This window comes from Coffea arabica, chromosome 6c, assembly GCF_036785885.1.
Source record: "Coffea arabica cultivar ET-39 chromosome 6c, Coffea Arabica ET-39 HiFi, whole genome shotgun sequence".
Lineage (NCBI taxonomy): Eukaryota > Viridiplantae > Streptophyta > Magnoliopsida > Gentianales > Rubiaceae > Coffea > Coffea arabica.
In genome coordinates, this window is record NC_092320.1 from 7,745,186 (window position 1) to 7,760,887 (window position 15,702).

At 34.4% G+C, this 15,702-nt stretch overlaps 1 protein-coding gene across 1 annotated transcript; it reads right to left on the bottom strand.

Annotated features, from left to right (window-relative positions):
• Nucleotides 1-1,948: 1,948 nt before the first annotated feature.
• LOC113691889 (axial regulator YABBY 5) lies at nt 1,949-6,300 on the bottom strand. The gene is made up of 7 exons (XM_027210216.2): nt 6,020-6,300; nt 4,909-5,040; nt 3,824-3,950; nt 3,633-3,681; nt 3,388-3,463; nt 3,175-3,243; nt 1,949-2,177 (listed from the first exon to the last, which is right to left on the bottom strand). The coding sequence occupies exons 1-7, from the start codon at nt 6,101-6,103 to the stop codon at nt 2,130-2,132; spliced, it is 585 nt and encodes a 194-aa protein (XP_027066017.1). The 5' UTR covers nt 6,104-6,300; the 3' UTR covers nt 1,949-2,129.
• Between the last annotated feature and the right edge of the window lie 9,402 nt (nt 6,301-15,702).

The following is a 15,702-nucleotide window of genomic DNA, read 5'->3' on the forward strand; positions in this document are numbered from 1 at the left end:
AACAAAGAAATGGGCGATATTGTTTGAAACAATGCAGCCAAATTGGCTTGACAAAGTAGTATTTGGTTTTTAGTGGTCTGCTGCGTTGGCCGTAGAGGAGTGTGACATGATGGATGGATGGCAGATGACTAAAATGGTGGTCCATCGATCACTCTTTTTTATCACCAGGATTACATGTGTTGTGGGAATGCGTTTGTACGTACCTATGCTTTGACACAAAAGGTCTTTTCCTGGTTTATATATATATATTTTCAGCTATAGCGAAATGAAAAGCAAAAAGCTTTTGCCACCAATGGCATTTTGCTCATTACAGATGCTAGATTGGCATAGCATGGTACCAAGTATAAGCTGGTAAAAGGCTACCAGGGGACCAGAATTTGGGTTTTAACTTTCAAGCACCCTCACCGCCATCTCTCCCCCCTCCCCCACAAAAATTCAATACCCTGGGATCATGCTAGCTGTTCAATCAAAATCCCTCTTCCCTCCCTCTCCTTGACCACCAGAAAATGATAGGGGGGGGGGGGTTACAAAGAGATATAGGGAGATAGAGTTAAAAAGCCTAGAGCATTCTACCAAATGCAGAACTTTGTAACTTTTCAATCTAGTATTGTTTTCTTTCTTTTCACCCACCCGAAAAGGGAATTTTACGTTCCTGATTCCCTTCTGGTTCAATGTCTCAAAAGATAGTGGCTTGCCTTGCTAAATTTGGTTAAAGTTGTCCACTGAAAGTACCATCGACAAGACATTTGATAAGGTTAGTAAAAATTATCAGAGGAGTAGAATCTCAATTTTGTTGATGTTGAACCTTCACTTCCCGCACTTGTCCATCCATTCTAAAGACGATCTTTGAAAGTTAGGTACGCGTAATGCACGTATCAAGCTGGTAAAGTAGAAGTTTGCCATGAATTCATTCTTAATTCGTTTTCTACTTCAAGCAAAAGATGCCAATTACTTGGTCATAACAAGAAACTTGGCGAAACTAGAACAATTGAAAGCTATCATACAACACTAACTAATTTTTTTTCTTGGAAGATCGAGACATTGTTACATGTTTTCTCTTATATATATGATTAGTAAAGGGCTGGAAGTCACGCAAAAGGAAATGAAAACTTTTGAGAATTTACAAATTCACTATTTTCAATGGTATTTTACAAAATTTAGATAGAGGTCGATCGAATAAACTTCATGTCCCTATTTCAGATGAAAACTCGAAAATTTTACCAATTAGTCTTACATGTATATAACACCTAAACGATGCCCTATATTAATATCCATTAGGTAACCTTAGAGCAAGATTTTAGCACCCCAAAAGGTAAAATTATTAGTGTCTAGACGACGACCAATGTTAGCATTCAAGACCTAAAAGATGGCATGAGGCAAGCTGTTGGCCGATTGAAAGGATGGTTTCTGAGCATGTCATGGATTTGTATGCCTCATTAGCTGTTCGCAAGAAACAAGGCTCAGGAAGAATTGTATGATACTTGAAAGCAAAATCAAGGATGATCGCCCAAATTTTATAAAATTACCATGCCAATTTTTTCAGTGCCCCGCGTAATATCCAAATTGCCAGTGCAGTCAAGTTAAACTATCATTCTCGTTTAGATATTATAAATGCACATCGAATAAACTGCCTATATCTCGATAATAATGTAGGATATGTCCAACAAACACTACTAGAGTTGTAACCGAAAGGACTTTACTATTAACATTTTCTTGTGCTAATCGCAAAGAGGAGCAATCAAATTTTGCATATATCATCAAATAAGATGATTAGTCGGAATATACTTTCTGTAAAATGTTTTCCTAAAGACATAAACCTCCCACAAATTTGTAAAACAAGGGACAAACAAAGAAAAGGGATCATGTATCCATAGAGGCCAGATTGAAGAGTTCCATAAATACATAAGCAAAAGAAAGTAGCTTACTGCAACAGCACACTGGTAGTATCTTCCATACAGCATTTTGTAACAAGTACAACGCAGGACTGGGATATTGTGATAGTAATACAAGCTTAATAGTAATACAAGCTTAATAGTGTCACAAGTCTTGTTCAATTCATTTGAAGAGCTCGGAAATCACTGACAAGCTTTGTGGGGGGGGGGGGGGGGGGGGGGGGGATTATGGCGCTCTCATTTGTTCAATAGTGCAGTCCTTGGCGTTAGGCGCTTCTCAGAATCCTGCCAAAGACGGAAAACCTAAAAGTCATCAACCTTGAATATAAAGACCAAAAAAAAAAAAAAGAGTTAATCAGTTTGTTTCGCAATGATTGTGCAACTAGAATTGAGATTAGAATCTTCTCAATTTTATATTTTGAAGCAGAATGCGCATCTAGCTAGTTAATCACATGCATTTGAAGAGATTGAGAACCAGATGCATAAAACCATAAGAACCCTGTGTCTCCCGAACCGTGGATGCTGTGATTATAGCCCTTGCTAGCTCCTAAATTTGACCCTGGGAAGTAATAATACAGAATCGTGGTACTTTTTCCGTTTCTTTCCTTCTTGCTCTTTTTTTCTCTTTTTTGATCAAGTTATCCTCAGACTAAAATATCAAATGGCTACTCATGATTTGCATACTTATGGTGACAAGTGACAAGAGGCATTTCGCCAGAACGATGGACAGTACATAAGTCAGAAAACTTAAACCTACACAACTAAAGTACGTATCATGCATCTCTAAGAAGAAAAATAAACTTCCGACTCTTTTCTTCTTTGTTAATTTTCTTGTTTTTTTTTTTTTTTTGGATGGGAAAAGCTTGGGATATTATGCATGCATGCAACCACATCCACAGTTCTTCGCATGCCGACTCAGTAAATCAGCAACCCCTATTTGCTTCAGTCAAAAAAGAAAAATTTTTAGTCAAATTCCTCAATTCACGGGCATTAACTCAATAATTTTACTTACCAAAAAAAAAAAAATAAAAAATCGATGTATCTCTTGGTATCTACTTCATACACACAACCTTGTTGATTAATTATAAATATACCATGATCTCTCAATTACTCAAATGTGTTAAGGGGGCCAAGATGGCTATGATTCTTTAGAGGCTCCAAATGACGATCTTTTATGAATTTTAATTGCAGCATAAACCCAAAACTCGGAGAGAGCAAAACAAATAATGATTAGAAACTGAAAAATAGTCTTTTTATTTATTTATTTTTTGGAGTTACGTACCTCGCCTAGTTTGGGTTTGTTATTGGTCTCCAACATGAGCCCAAAGTGAATGTGAGGGAAGTGCGCCCACTTTTACAGCCAAGAATTCAAAGTTCACAAGTCATCATCAGCCAAATTCAACAAAAGTGGTATTACTGCTCTGATATCTGCTGTTGTGCAATCCAAGAAAAGGCGAGACAATTAAAGTTTGCAAAGATTAACGTGCACACTTACATTCTTGGCAGCTGTACTAAAAGCCTCCCTGTGGTTAATATCCGGGTTATTGGCTTTGATCCTCTGAATCTCTTCTCTGCACGTATTTTTGTTTCTCCCATCAATAAGGTGGTGTAACGAAAGTGATAGATCACTTATTGCTACTAATAAGTTCAATGTGGCAATGCCCAAGAAAAACAGATGATTAAAGAGTGGCTAGTATTAATTCAGGTGATGAGTACTGAGGCAGGCGCAGGTGCAATTACTTTATGAACTGGTTGTATGCAGATGGTACTCGCTGTCTCTTCTCAGGAGCTGAAAAAAGGAACTCGTGCGTATGATATGATGAACAAAATGGGAGAAACAATAATTTTAAAAAAAAAAGAAAGAAATTAAAAACATGCATAAGTAGGGAAAACTGGGGAAATTAAATCATTCAAGTTACTAACGCACGCACGTCGATTCACAATCCTTTCCTCAGCGCGGTTTGGTATGGATGGTCGCGTTGCTGGCTTGATGTTGTAACCTTTGGCGGAGGAACCAAAGTCGATCCTGTATTGATCAGGCGGAGTGGAGTTCTGAGCCTGAAATTAACCCCGTGTTACCAAGTTAATGAAGAAACACTCGGCCGGGATTGATTTGTTCAAAAGCATCATTAATTAAATACTATCAGCAAATGTGAAAGACAGGAGTTCTGCATCTGTTGCTCGCTGGCCCCATCACTTCTTCACTCATTTACTACGTCTGCACTCTGCTGAGTTGAGAAGGCTGGATGGGGCGGGGGTCAATCTTCTTGGCGTTGGGTGCTTTGAGTGTGAGAAAGAGAGAGGAAGGGAGAGTTGACTGAGACATTCAAAAGAGTGAGAGAGAGAGAGAGAGAGAGAGAGAGAGGAGAGGATCACAACATAGTTAGGAATATGACGATGACGATGAGAATGGAACCCAGAGAAGTGAAAGCCCCCCCACTAAAGGAAATGCGGGATTAGATGGGGCTGTGTTTCCGCAGTAGAGGACAAGCCCCTGATGGAAAAGAGATCATGGGGTGGCAAAAATAAAAATAAAAATAAAAAACGAACGAAAGAAAGAAGTTAGCAACCTTCAACCAACAAAACCATACATGTCAATCAAAACATCAAATCAGCAGATCCAAAAGCAAAATAAAATATCCCCTGATATATAATCCTAGTTTACTTTAACGGGGCAGGAGTTTGACACTGCCTGACTAATTACACTGTCTAGCCGCAAAAATACGGCCTACAAAGACTAGAAATAATTCTTCTGGCGGCTGTTAGGGTTCTGTCTCAGGTCTCAGAGGGAGGGAAGAAAAAAAGAAAAGACTCGATCTACGAAGATTGCATCTCAAGTTTGTTAATGGAGAGGGCTTGGGAAGAAGAGATTTGAGATTGATTCCCTCAAAAGAAGGAAAAATCACCCCTCCCACCCTAGATTTCAGAAGCCTAAGTAGATGGATCGCCCACAAATTGAGCTGATCAATGTTGTTACTGCCGGCCTGCCATACTGAAGATATTATGGGGTGCTGACCTGAACATCTTGCCAGCAGGAGGAGGAGGACAGCGACTGGAATGCAGCTGCCATGTTCACGGACCATAGATTGGTGCAGTGTCCACATCGGACGGTCACGACATCAAATAAGCTGCTGCATGGAACACTCACCTGAAAAATTCAACAAAAACCACCAAAATAGACTTCTCAGAAGCCGCTGTTATAAAGTTACCAGTCCCGAAAGTCAAGAAACATACGATTTTCTACCTCGAGATCCCTCTTACTCAATATAAATCCATATACCGAAAAAAAGGAAAAAAGAAAGCAGCGATTTTTTTCCCAATGAACTGAGGGCTAACTATTGAATAGCTAAAGGGTTCAAGGGGGCTAATAAAAAAATATAGCTACCTCTTTGATTCAAAAATAATAATAAAAGAAACCCTAAAATGGAGAGAGGGGAAGTAATTGTTCTTTATTTTGCTATTCGCTGGAGTTTTCCATAGAAAACCAGCGGCAGGTGAGTAAATTCACCTCTCCACCAGCCACAGAAACAATAATATGTTTTCTGGATGCTTCCCTTGCTCTTGGGCTGATGGTAGAGATTGAAGTAAAGGTATGGCACAGTGGGAGGAAATCCAAGGCTCAAAGACTTGTCTTCATCAGAGTTTTATCGTCAAAATTTCCTTACTTTGACGACAAATTAAACATTTAAAGGAAATCAATACAGTAAAACCTCTCACTACTCGCGCGCTCTCTCTCTGACTCACACCCTCTCACATACTCTCTCTGGTCATTTTGAAACTTTAAGACCTCAGAGTAAGACTTTTCTTTGACTGCAAAAGAAAGAAGGGAAAAGGAAAGTCCGAACGATGGAGACTTGTCCGCAAGAAAAACCAAGCAAAATTTTGTACAAAAGAAGATTAATGGAATTCGGTATAATAACGCCAAATAGTCTGATCTCTCTGCATCAAAAGCTAGCCTTTTCCAGCAACCATGATGTTCTCTCTTGTTCACCCACCCCTCCGGCGGGAATAACAAGAAGCACTCATCGTGCAAGAAATGACACAAAATATGGATATATAGTTTGAGGATGTATATTAGAAGTAGATCCCACTAGCCAAAAGAGCTTCAGAGATTAATTGATGGATACCGCAAGAACTATATTGCAAAAGTTGCAAGGGATGTAGCAGAGTTGCTCAGGTGGTGGCGGCGAAACATCGCTGCAGCTCGACATGACTGTCTAGTCCTTCACCAAAAAATGGAGCTAGAAAAAACAAACAACGAAGAGGAAGAAGAAGAAAGAAGATAAATATAAAACCAACTCTCCAGACCCTCTCCTGCAAGCACACAAAAGAGAAAAGCAAGCAATATATACGAGGGAAAAAGGCTACGATATATTCTTTATCTATCTTTCTCTTCCTCTCTCTCTCTTGCTCTCTTTCCAGAAGTTCTATGTAAATGTGTATCACAACAGTAGAGCCAGACTTTTGCGTGTATATGAAAAGAAGATTATACTAGTACTAGTATACCAGTAAAGGGATCTTTATTTTCCCTTAGAAATTGGAAAAAAAGAATACAGGAATTGGAGGGAGGGATAAAAAGAGAGAGGGAAGAAAAAAGAAAAGTAGGGTTTGGATCCAAAGTGGCTTCACAGAGAGAAGGGTAGTGATCAATAGGGAATGTGCAATAAAAAAATACTGGGTTCAGCTGTGGCCACGGCTACCAGGTGGTGCCGGACCGGAAAGGGAAAGGTATTGCAGGAAATTAAGGTGAGGGGTGACCGGTACAAGGGGTTGAGAAAAATTCCTTTTTAAAAAAAGAAATAATAATAACAAAATGGGTTTTAGATAGCTGAAAAAGTTGTTCTTAAACGTCTGATATTTGCCAGCCAAAAGGGGCCTAGGGTTTTCATGATAAAAGAAGGAGAGGGCATTTTGGCAGCATTAGCCAATGAGTCCATAAATAGGTGGATTTTAGCCGCTGTGGGCAAAGCGTAAAAGTGTGGCCACTCCCTTTCCCCATCCCCTGCTGGCGGCTTTCAGAACCGCAGCGGACGAGGGGGGCGAAATTTCCCCATCATTCAATACTCTATTTATGCGTATCTCTTTGTTTGTTTCATGTTCATACACTTGAATCATGCATCCCTTGTAATTTAACACAATCTACACTTTAGAAATACCAATTAAAACCTATATATCTTCTAATTCTATAAAAATATTTTCTTAATCTTCGTAAGACTAGAGCGCGAATAAATTGATTCAAAGAGATCTGTGTCACATATATTTTTGAGTCTAATGATAAAACTTCAGAAAGAAGATCGTTCTATATATTTGAATTGTTTTAAGAACAAAAAAAATTTTTTTCTTCTTAGCTAAAATGGTATTCTGTCTTATTTGAAGTGCGTCCAATACTATATTGAATTATTTAGGGAGGTAACATAGATAAAAGAGGGAATTTTACAAACTTTAATATATATGATGGGACCGAAAATTTTGTAAGCCAATTCTATGATTTAATCAAAGTTGTGAAGTGGAAGGGCAATTTTCAACCTCAATTCCTTGCAGCTTTACACTCAAATTGCTTTATTGGGCAATGTTTTGCACAAAGGATCTAGAATTTCAATGATTGTAAAATAGAATTAGAAAGGTCCTGTTTGATAATTTAATTCAGTAGTTAAATTTAATAGATTTAGACCTTAACATATTCAGACTTGTTTAATAACTAAAAATAGGGCATCTTCATAATTAAGTGACTTTGAATTGTCTAGACAAACTGTTCACTTATCACTTAATATAAAATAGGATCAAATATTAAGGTTTAAGTATTTTTTATATGACAAAAATAACCCACAAAATAACATGTTATTTTCTTTTCTTGTTGTTCATCTTCTAGATTACACATACATCGACTAGCTTTTTTATTTTTCCTCAAATAGTTTTGTTATGAATATTTTTTTTCATTTTATGGTTCATTATTTTTTATTTTAATAATTAATTCTTATTTAAAATAAAATAAAATATATAATAGATAATAGCATCATTAATGAATAAATTAGAATAAGGACAAAATTGTAGAATATATAAAATTTAGTATACAATTGTCTACAATTATCAAAGAAGCATATTGTATTCAATATTTGGATTCAGATAACGAGTTTTATCAGATAATGAGTTTTATCAGATTTCTTACTCAATAATTCAATAAATTAGTAGATTAATATTTCAGATTTCAAAATTTAGGTTTATCAAATTTCTAAGACAAGTAATATCCAAAAATACAATAAACTTTCTCTCTTGTTGTAAGTTATATTGCACAATCAGTGTCATGTATTTCCTTTAAAATCAACCCGTCACTATCTTTTAACTGTCTTGTGCAATTAACGTACACTGCTATGACTGCCAATAATCCACTCCTAAGCACAAATGTTATATTTTGCATTTTGACCATTGCCTAATAATAAATCTAGGATGCAACAACAAAATTCTGGTTTCATAAAAAATAATTATTCTTCTATTTTTGTTCTATCAAGTAAATTTAAAAATTTTGTTTAACAGACGCTTAGTTGAAGTTGAATTATAGGTTGATTCAACCATTTTCGAAATCTTACTTTTATGGATTAATTCCTGTTCCATGATAATAAATAGTTTATCTTATGTGTAACAAATAAGTAATTGTGTAAATTGGTAAAGCTGGTATCAACATTCTCAATTTGTCAAAGAATAAATATCACCTTAAGACTAAAAAATAATCGACATATGATAATTATTTTGATAAGAGTTCGTTCATTTTTTGTTAATTGATCAAGCTAAATGTGAACAAAGTTTAGTTTGTTTTTAGAGAGAAATGCAGTTTTGATTCTCAATGCTTGGTATTTGTGTAATTTTGGTCAATAAAGTTCGAGTAGAAACAAATCTAGTGCCAAATATTTGATACTTGGTGCAATTTTAGTTCTTAAGCTTTGGGCAAAAATGTTCTGGCCTTTAATATTATCAATTTAAAGTAGATTTAGGACAACTGATTGATTCTCTCAAATATTGGTGGAATCATTCATGTACAGCCACATGTTTGTTGAATTAAACTTCTTAGAGAAGAAGTAACATAGCAAGTAATTTTGAACAATAAAAATAACTCATGTCATGGCACTTTAGCAACTAATTAACCAAGAAATAAAAAAAAGAAAGGAAATTTGTTAATCTATATGAAAAAAAATTAAGTTATCAGTTCTTAATTTTATTGCTTAAAGTTAGCTATTAGTTTGTTTCTTTATTTTGAAATTTAATTATAACAGACATATGACTAGACATGAATAAATTCTATTATTAATTGGGAAAAATTCTTTAAATGTCCTAAATCTATTTTAAATTGGATACACTGAGGACTAAATTTGTTGTTGCCAAAATTTTAGGGGTTCAAATTGTACATGTACTAAATGTTGAGAATTAGATTTGCTTTTTATCAAAATTTTAATGACTAAAACTGCATAAGGGATAATTATTGGGGACTAAAATTGCATTTCTCCATTCCCCCTTCTCCCTCTCTCTCTCTCTCTCTGATTGAGAGACTTAACTGATTGAAAAAAAAAAAAGAGAAGAAAAACTTTAGTTGAAGAAACTAATTAAGTGCCTATTTGATAACATAAAAAAGTGCTGAAACTGAATTCATTCAGACATTCAAATGTTGTGGGTGTTTGATAAATAAAAATTCACCTGCTGAACTTATTAAGTGGTGTTGAATTTGTATGCATTTCTTTCAGCACAAGAATCGTAGCTGAATGCTTAATTTGATAAGAGTCAAGAGATTTATTTCAACTACTTTATTTTATCTACCAAATATATCCCTGTTTGTTAATTACATTCAAAATCCTTATTTAATTAAACAACCTAATATTCCCTATTTAAAATCCTTATCTAATTAAAAAAAAACAACCTGATATTTTCTATTCAAATTTTTTTTTTAACAATAGTATTTTTTTGCAGTAATTTTCATCCACAAACATTTATACTTTGATATTTTTTTTGTGCAAATAAATATTATTTATGTGATGCAGCTTATCCACACACACGTGGCTTTATGACACCATATCGAAATATTAGATATTAGTTGTCTGATTTTCGAAATGCTTTTCGTCCAAGATCAAAAGAAGAACGCTTTAACCAAGTACATGCAAGATTGAGAAATGTAATTGAACGTGCTTTTGGAGTATTAAAAGCTCGTTTTCCCATTCTCAAAACGATGAAACCATACCCTTTTCTCACACAAAGAAACATTGTCATTGTATGCATTGCTCTTCACAATCATTGTCATTTTCATACATAACAATTTTAAGTTAATTAAATCATTGGTTCTATTTCCTTTTTGGATTAAAAGATAGAAGGACAAAATTGTACAATTTAGCTCATTAAGCATTAAGTTATGAATATTTATCAAACAGTATAAATAGATTCAGCATTAAAATTCAGACATTCATATATCTCTTTTCAGTGCTTAAAATTCAGCAAATTAATTATTTCAGTATTCAGAATTCAAAATTCAGAATTCAGAATTCAGATTTAGTGTTATCAAACGGAGCCTAAATAGGATTCAGACCAAATACTAGAGAGTCGCTACTGGATCTTTAGCGTTTGGTTCAGTTACACGGCCTCCACATGTTCGCAGAAAATAAATCCATATAGATAGGATTCCCGGCATAGACCAATTAAAACCGAACTTAAAAAATTTAGGGCCCGAATCTGGTTGGATTAACGTAGATATACTTCGTAGTCTCAAAAAAAAAAAAAAAAGAGTAGATATTTTTCATATAGTATGCTGTAACTCACTTAACCAGGAATTGAATCTTAGACTTGGTCCATTTCTGCTAATGTAATAAATACCGTAATGTTATTTCCTAAAAAACAGAAGGCAACAAGACTAACGAGGTGTTTGATTAAGGACGCTCATCCGCCGTTTGAGTTGATGTGGAATTGTAGCGATAAAAACCCTTTTTGTTCGAAAGAATACAAATTTCATTAGCCGGTAACCAGTGAACTAGCTAGCTAGAGCAATGTTTCACGGAACAAGTTATACCTGGGCTTTCGCTAAACCTGATATAAATGTCTTAACTATAAGATGACTACTAGACGTCCTCGACCAAAATATGTGAACCAACTTGGTGGTTTTGTCGATTTCATTCTGTACTTATTGTTGAAGGAATTAGTGATCCACAATGTTGGAGCCTTTATTGACAATCCACTGTGAACACGATGATGATGATGACTGCCGACGAATGAGAATCGATATACGAAGACCCTATAGTTAATGATTTTTGACCATGTAATTGTGGATTTTCAATTTGGTGAACATGACACCATATCAACAAACACCTGTTGAGTTGAGTAGGGGGTTTTAAAGGAGAGTTACATCTTTATTACTTAAAGTTTTAAACATGCCATGATCATTACCTATTCAGGCCATGCACTGTGTTTCTGCAAAGCTTTACCAGTAAATTAGTACGTACACTGATCAAAGGCTTTTTTGGGTGTCAAGCATAGTTAATAAAATATATACTTTACTGGTTGATGCGTTATATATAACTTTTCTTTTTCAAGATCTGCAAATTCGTCGAAAGAATTCATATAAAATTGTTCTCGAGTTATACAAAAATCACTTAATTTTCAACATTCATTCATGTAGAGGACAAATTAGAGCTATTAAAATTTTAACTTCTATATAAGTCAGAATCCGTCTCCATTAATTGCTTAGGAATACATAGGGGAGCCAACAAAAGCGCGCAGTTGTGATCTCCTGTTATTTGATTTCTTGAGGAGGTTTTCTCTAATAAACACCACCTACATACATTATTGATATCTAGGCCTACAAGCCTGTGATTTTGAAATTTACAGTAGCTGCGGTCAAATTACTGCTTAACCAAGTGAAATTTATCCATTCTTTCGTTACTTATTCCTACAATTAAGGAAATATGCATCCCCTCAAATATCCATCTGGTCATCTGAAATCTCAGCAGTTGAAAAGTAAACTTTAATGTCTATTACCTAGGAAAGTACAACTTAAATGTCAAATACTTAGGCAAGTTTTCTCTGCGACCTAAAACTTTAACAGCAATATACAATAGTCACATGCATGGACTTTTTTTATATCATCATCACACATTATTCACCAGCATTTCTCTTACATCATCATAAGCCATATATTATTGTATGTCGGAATTGGTCTCTCATCTATTGATCCATAGACCAGATAACCTAAGTACTTTGAGACGCATAATATTGGCACACCTAAAAAAGTTTCTAGTACTCCTACGATGCCAAATTACGATTTAATGCACGAAATTATCCTCCAATTTTTTTTTTTTTGGCACAAGTATTTGCTGTGTTTCTTTTTCTTTTCAAATTTATGGTCAAGTAAAGATTTTGAGAATAATCTATGTATTGCAAAATGGATTTTTGTTAAGTTTCGCAATATTGATTGTTTGCAAGAGTGATAGTTTACATTGTAATTGAAGATTATTTTTTATGATAGTTGGATGCATCTGTGGCTAAATTAAATTTCAAGATAGTGATTGGTTTAGATTCTAAGCAACACTATAAAATCAATATGAAAAAAGATATTAATTGAGGTAAAAACTATGTGAGTTGATGAAAAAAGATGATTTTGAATCAGAAAAATAAGAAGCATGAATTGAGACATGAACAAGAATAGAAGAAATGCCATGAACAATAGATGATGGAGGGCATTTTTGAAACTCAATGAACATAAAACAATGAGTGGAGTGTTAGAGGCTTTTATTGGAATGCAATTATCATTTGTCATATTTTGATTGAATTTATATGTACATAAACATAGCAATAGTAAAAGGAAACTGATAAGTTCCTTCCAAATTAAAATTAGCTTAATTCATTCAATCCCTTCGCTAGACAAATGCCATGCTAGGAGTACAGGTATTAATTATAATTTAATTATGTTGATCTGTCCAAATTCGCTTATCAATAATCCGCCCAAACCCACACATTAATTTTGAATGGGTCTAAATAGGCACCCATTAAATCCATTTAATTGGTAGATAGTGGGCTGACTCAATTCACCCATGTATACCTATTTAAAATTAATTATACATTTAAATTGAACTTCTAGCGAGTGTTAAACAAATAAATTCGAATTTTTTACCAATCTAAATAACAATAAAATACTATTATTTCTTGTCAAACAACATGCAACAAATTCAAAAAAAAAAAAAGAAATTTAAGTGACTGATAAATGGATATAAATTGATACTTATTTATACCCATTTATTTATATAGATATAAATGAGTTGATCAAATTATAACCATTATCTAATTATGATCCACCCAAACCTATTTGAGTTACTCATTTTGACACCTCTAGTTAGGAGTGAGACAATAGTTTAGTTTTGGATTAAATTTGACAAATCTCCATTGGAAACACCATCCGGAAATGAAACCAAAAGAGAATAAACAATCTCTGAGTTTTCGTTCCGTACCCTTCCTTAACACAAAGATTTGTTGGGATGAACAATGAGTTTGTACATGTCTAGAAAAAGAGTGCATTCCGTCAATGATGAAAAAAAAAAAAAAGAAAAGGAAGAAGGAAATAGTCCAATTCATTCAACGTGTTGAAGCACAACAAATTCGGCTAAAATGTCAGGGCTGCGATATTGTAGCTCTAATAGCTAAATCTGCAGTTCTCCGTGTTCACATTCAACTAAAATGTTGAAGATGACGAAATTGTTAAAGCTATTATATAGCATGAGCAATGAAAAAAAACCAAAACATTATCAAGATTTCTTCGTCGGCTGACCCAACTTGCTGAGCTTTGGTCGTTTTCCATGTCTGGAGTAATAAATAAGCATGAACAAGAGGCTCAATGCCTCTTTTTTTTTTTTTTAATTCTCTTCCCTTCTTTTTTTTTTTTTTTTTTTTTGGGAGGTTGGTAATTGGGTGGGGGGATTATTGTTATTCAGTTGGAGCTAGTGGTCTTGTACGTTATTTCATGGAAGTCCTTGCAATGTGTTCATCCGGCGCCTTTAAGGCTTAAATTGAAGTTTAATCATTGTTTCACCAAATTGTAGGTATCATTTGTGTTCTTTTTTCTTCTTGAGCATCATATATATATTGAAGATCTTCTTTTTCTTTCTCGACCACAACCACAAATGAATCTGTCATGGGCGCGTAAACGATTTTGTGCTTAGTAGTACCGTTTGTTTATTTGAGGAAAACGCTAGTGACATACGACTTGTATCGCAGACATAAATTAAATGATAACTTACTTTCTTGATTTTGAAAATTTTCATATTTATAACATGCCATGACTTTTAATCGCCCTTTTAGGTGAACTCTTTAACAACAAAAGATACTAGATATTTTGTTGGAATCCTGCATCACCTAATGATCATAGTTTTTGGAGATGATTTGTCTAAACTATATGGCGACCAACTAGATCATGACTCGATTAAGACAAGGGTCGACCTTAATTGTCTTAAATCCGTCACCACTATTTTATCTACCTGTAGTTCAGCAATCTATTGATCAATCTACCACAACTGTTGGGACAACGTAATCGCTTTGGGAATAACTTCCTTGGGCGTCCTAAATGTGTGTGTTTTGTTTACTTTCAACCTTGGACTTGGATTTTGGAAGGTACTTGCCGAATGCTGAGCAACACTTATCAGTCATGGATCCCCGGAAAAAAAAAAAAAAAAAAAAAGGAAGCTGAAAGGGCAAAATGAAACTTTAGTTTTGTTACTTTCAGGTTTAACGAAAGTGTAGATCGAAGTAGCAATCTTAATTCAGACACATTTGACTTTACGGCGTCTGTAATACTCCCTCCGTCCCACTTTAATAGTCATGTTTCTTTTTTCACACAATTTAAGAAAAAGTAGTTAACTTTGTTGGAAAAGTAAATTTAGATTGCTATTTTCCTAAAATACCCTCACATTAAATACGGTACAATTTTATGGAAATTTGAATTGATAGTAAAAAAAGAATCAACTCTCATTAAATAGGGTAGCTTTATAGTAACAACTACTTACATTGAATAAGGGTATTTTAGAAAAATTAAAATACAACTACATTCTTCATTTGGAAAGTGAATTATAATTTGGGACAGATGAAAAAGGAATACAGGATTATCAAAGTAGGACGGAGGGAGTAATATATAAACTACTGAAACCAAATGCTCGTATTATGTGTAGAATATATGGCTTAAAGAAAATCAAGTACACTTAGGGTCTGTTTGTTTCGGGTGAAAATGTTTTCCAGGAAAATATTTTCCTAATTTCCCGTGTTTGGTTGCACAAAAGTTACTGAAAACATTTTTCTATGTAAAATATTTTCACTCATCTTATGGAAAACAACTTCCCTTCCAAACTTATTGAAGTTGTTTTTCGAAATGCATGCATCCCGCCTGTAGTATGTTCCAAACTTATTAAAAACATCTTGTAGTATGTTCTTTTTTTTTTTGTGTAAACAGGAGGATTCGAACCCAAGAACTCTTCCTTACACTCCCTCCCCCGTACCACCCAACCCTTCCCTAGTATATTTAAAATTTAAAAAAAAACTTTCATCCTGCTCATCCTATGCTAGTAATTAATTATGTATAATATGGACATTCTTTTCTAGAGAAACTTTCAGCAGTGAGAGTGCAAGATATATGTCACAATAAGCATTGCATGTGATTGATATTTGACACTAAATGGCCAGCAGTTTGTTTATTGCTTAAGGAGATATTTTTTATTCATATATACATTTCTCCAAGATTTTTTAAAGTTAAACAATGAGATAAATTTTCTTATTTTGCATGGGAAGAAGTATGTAATTATAA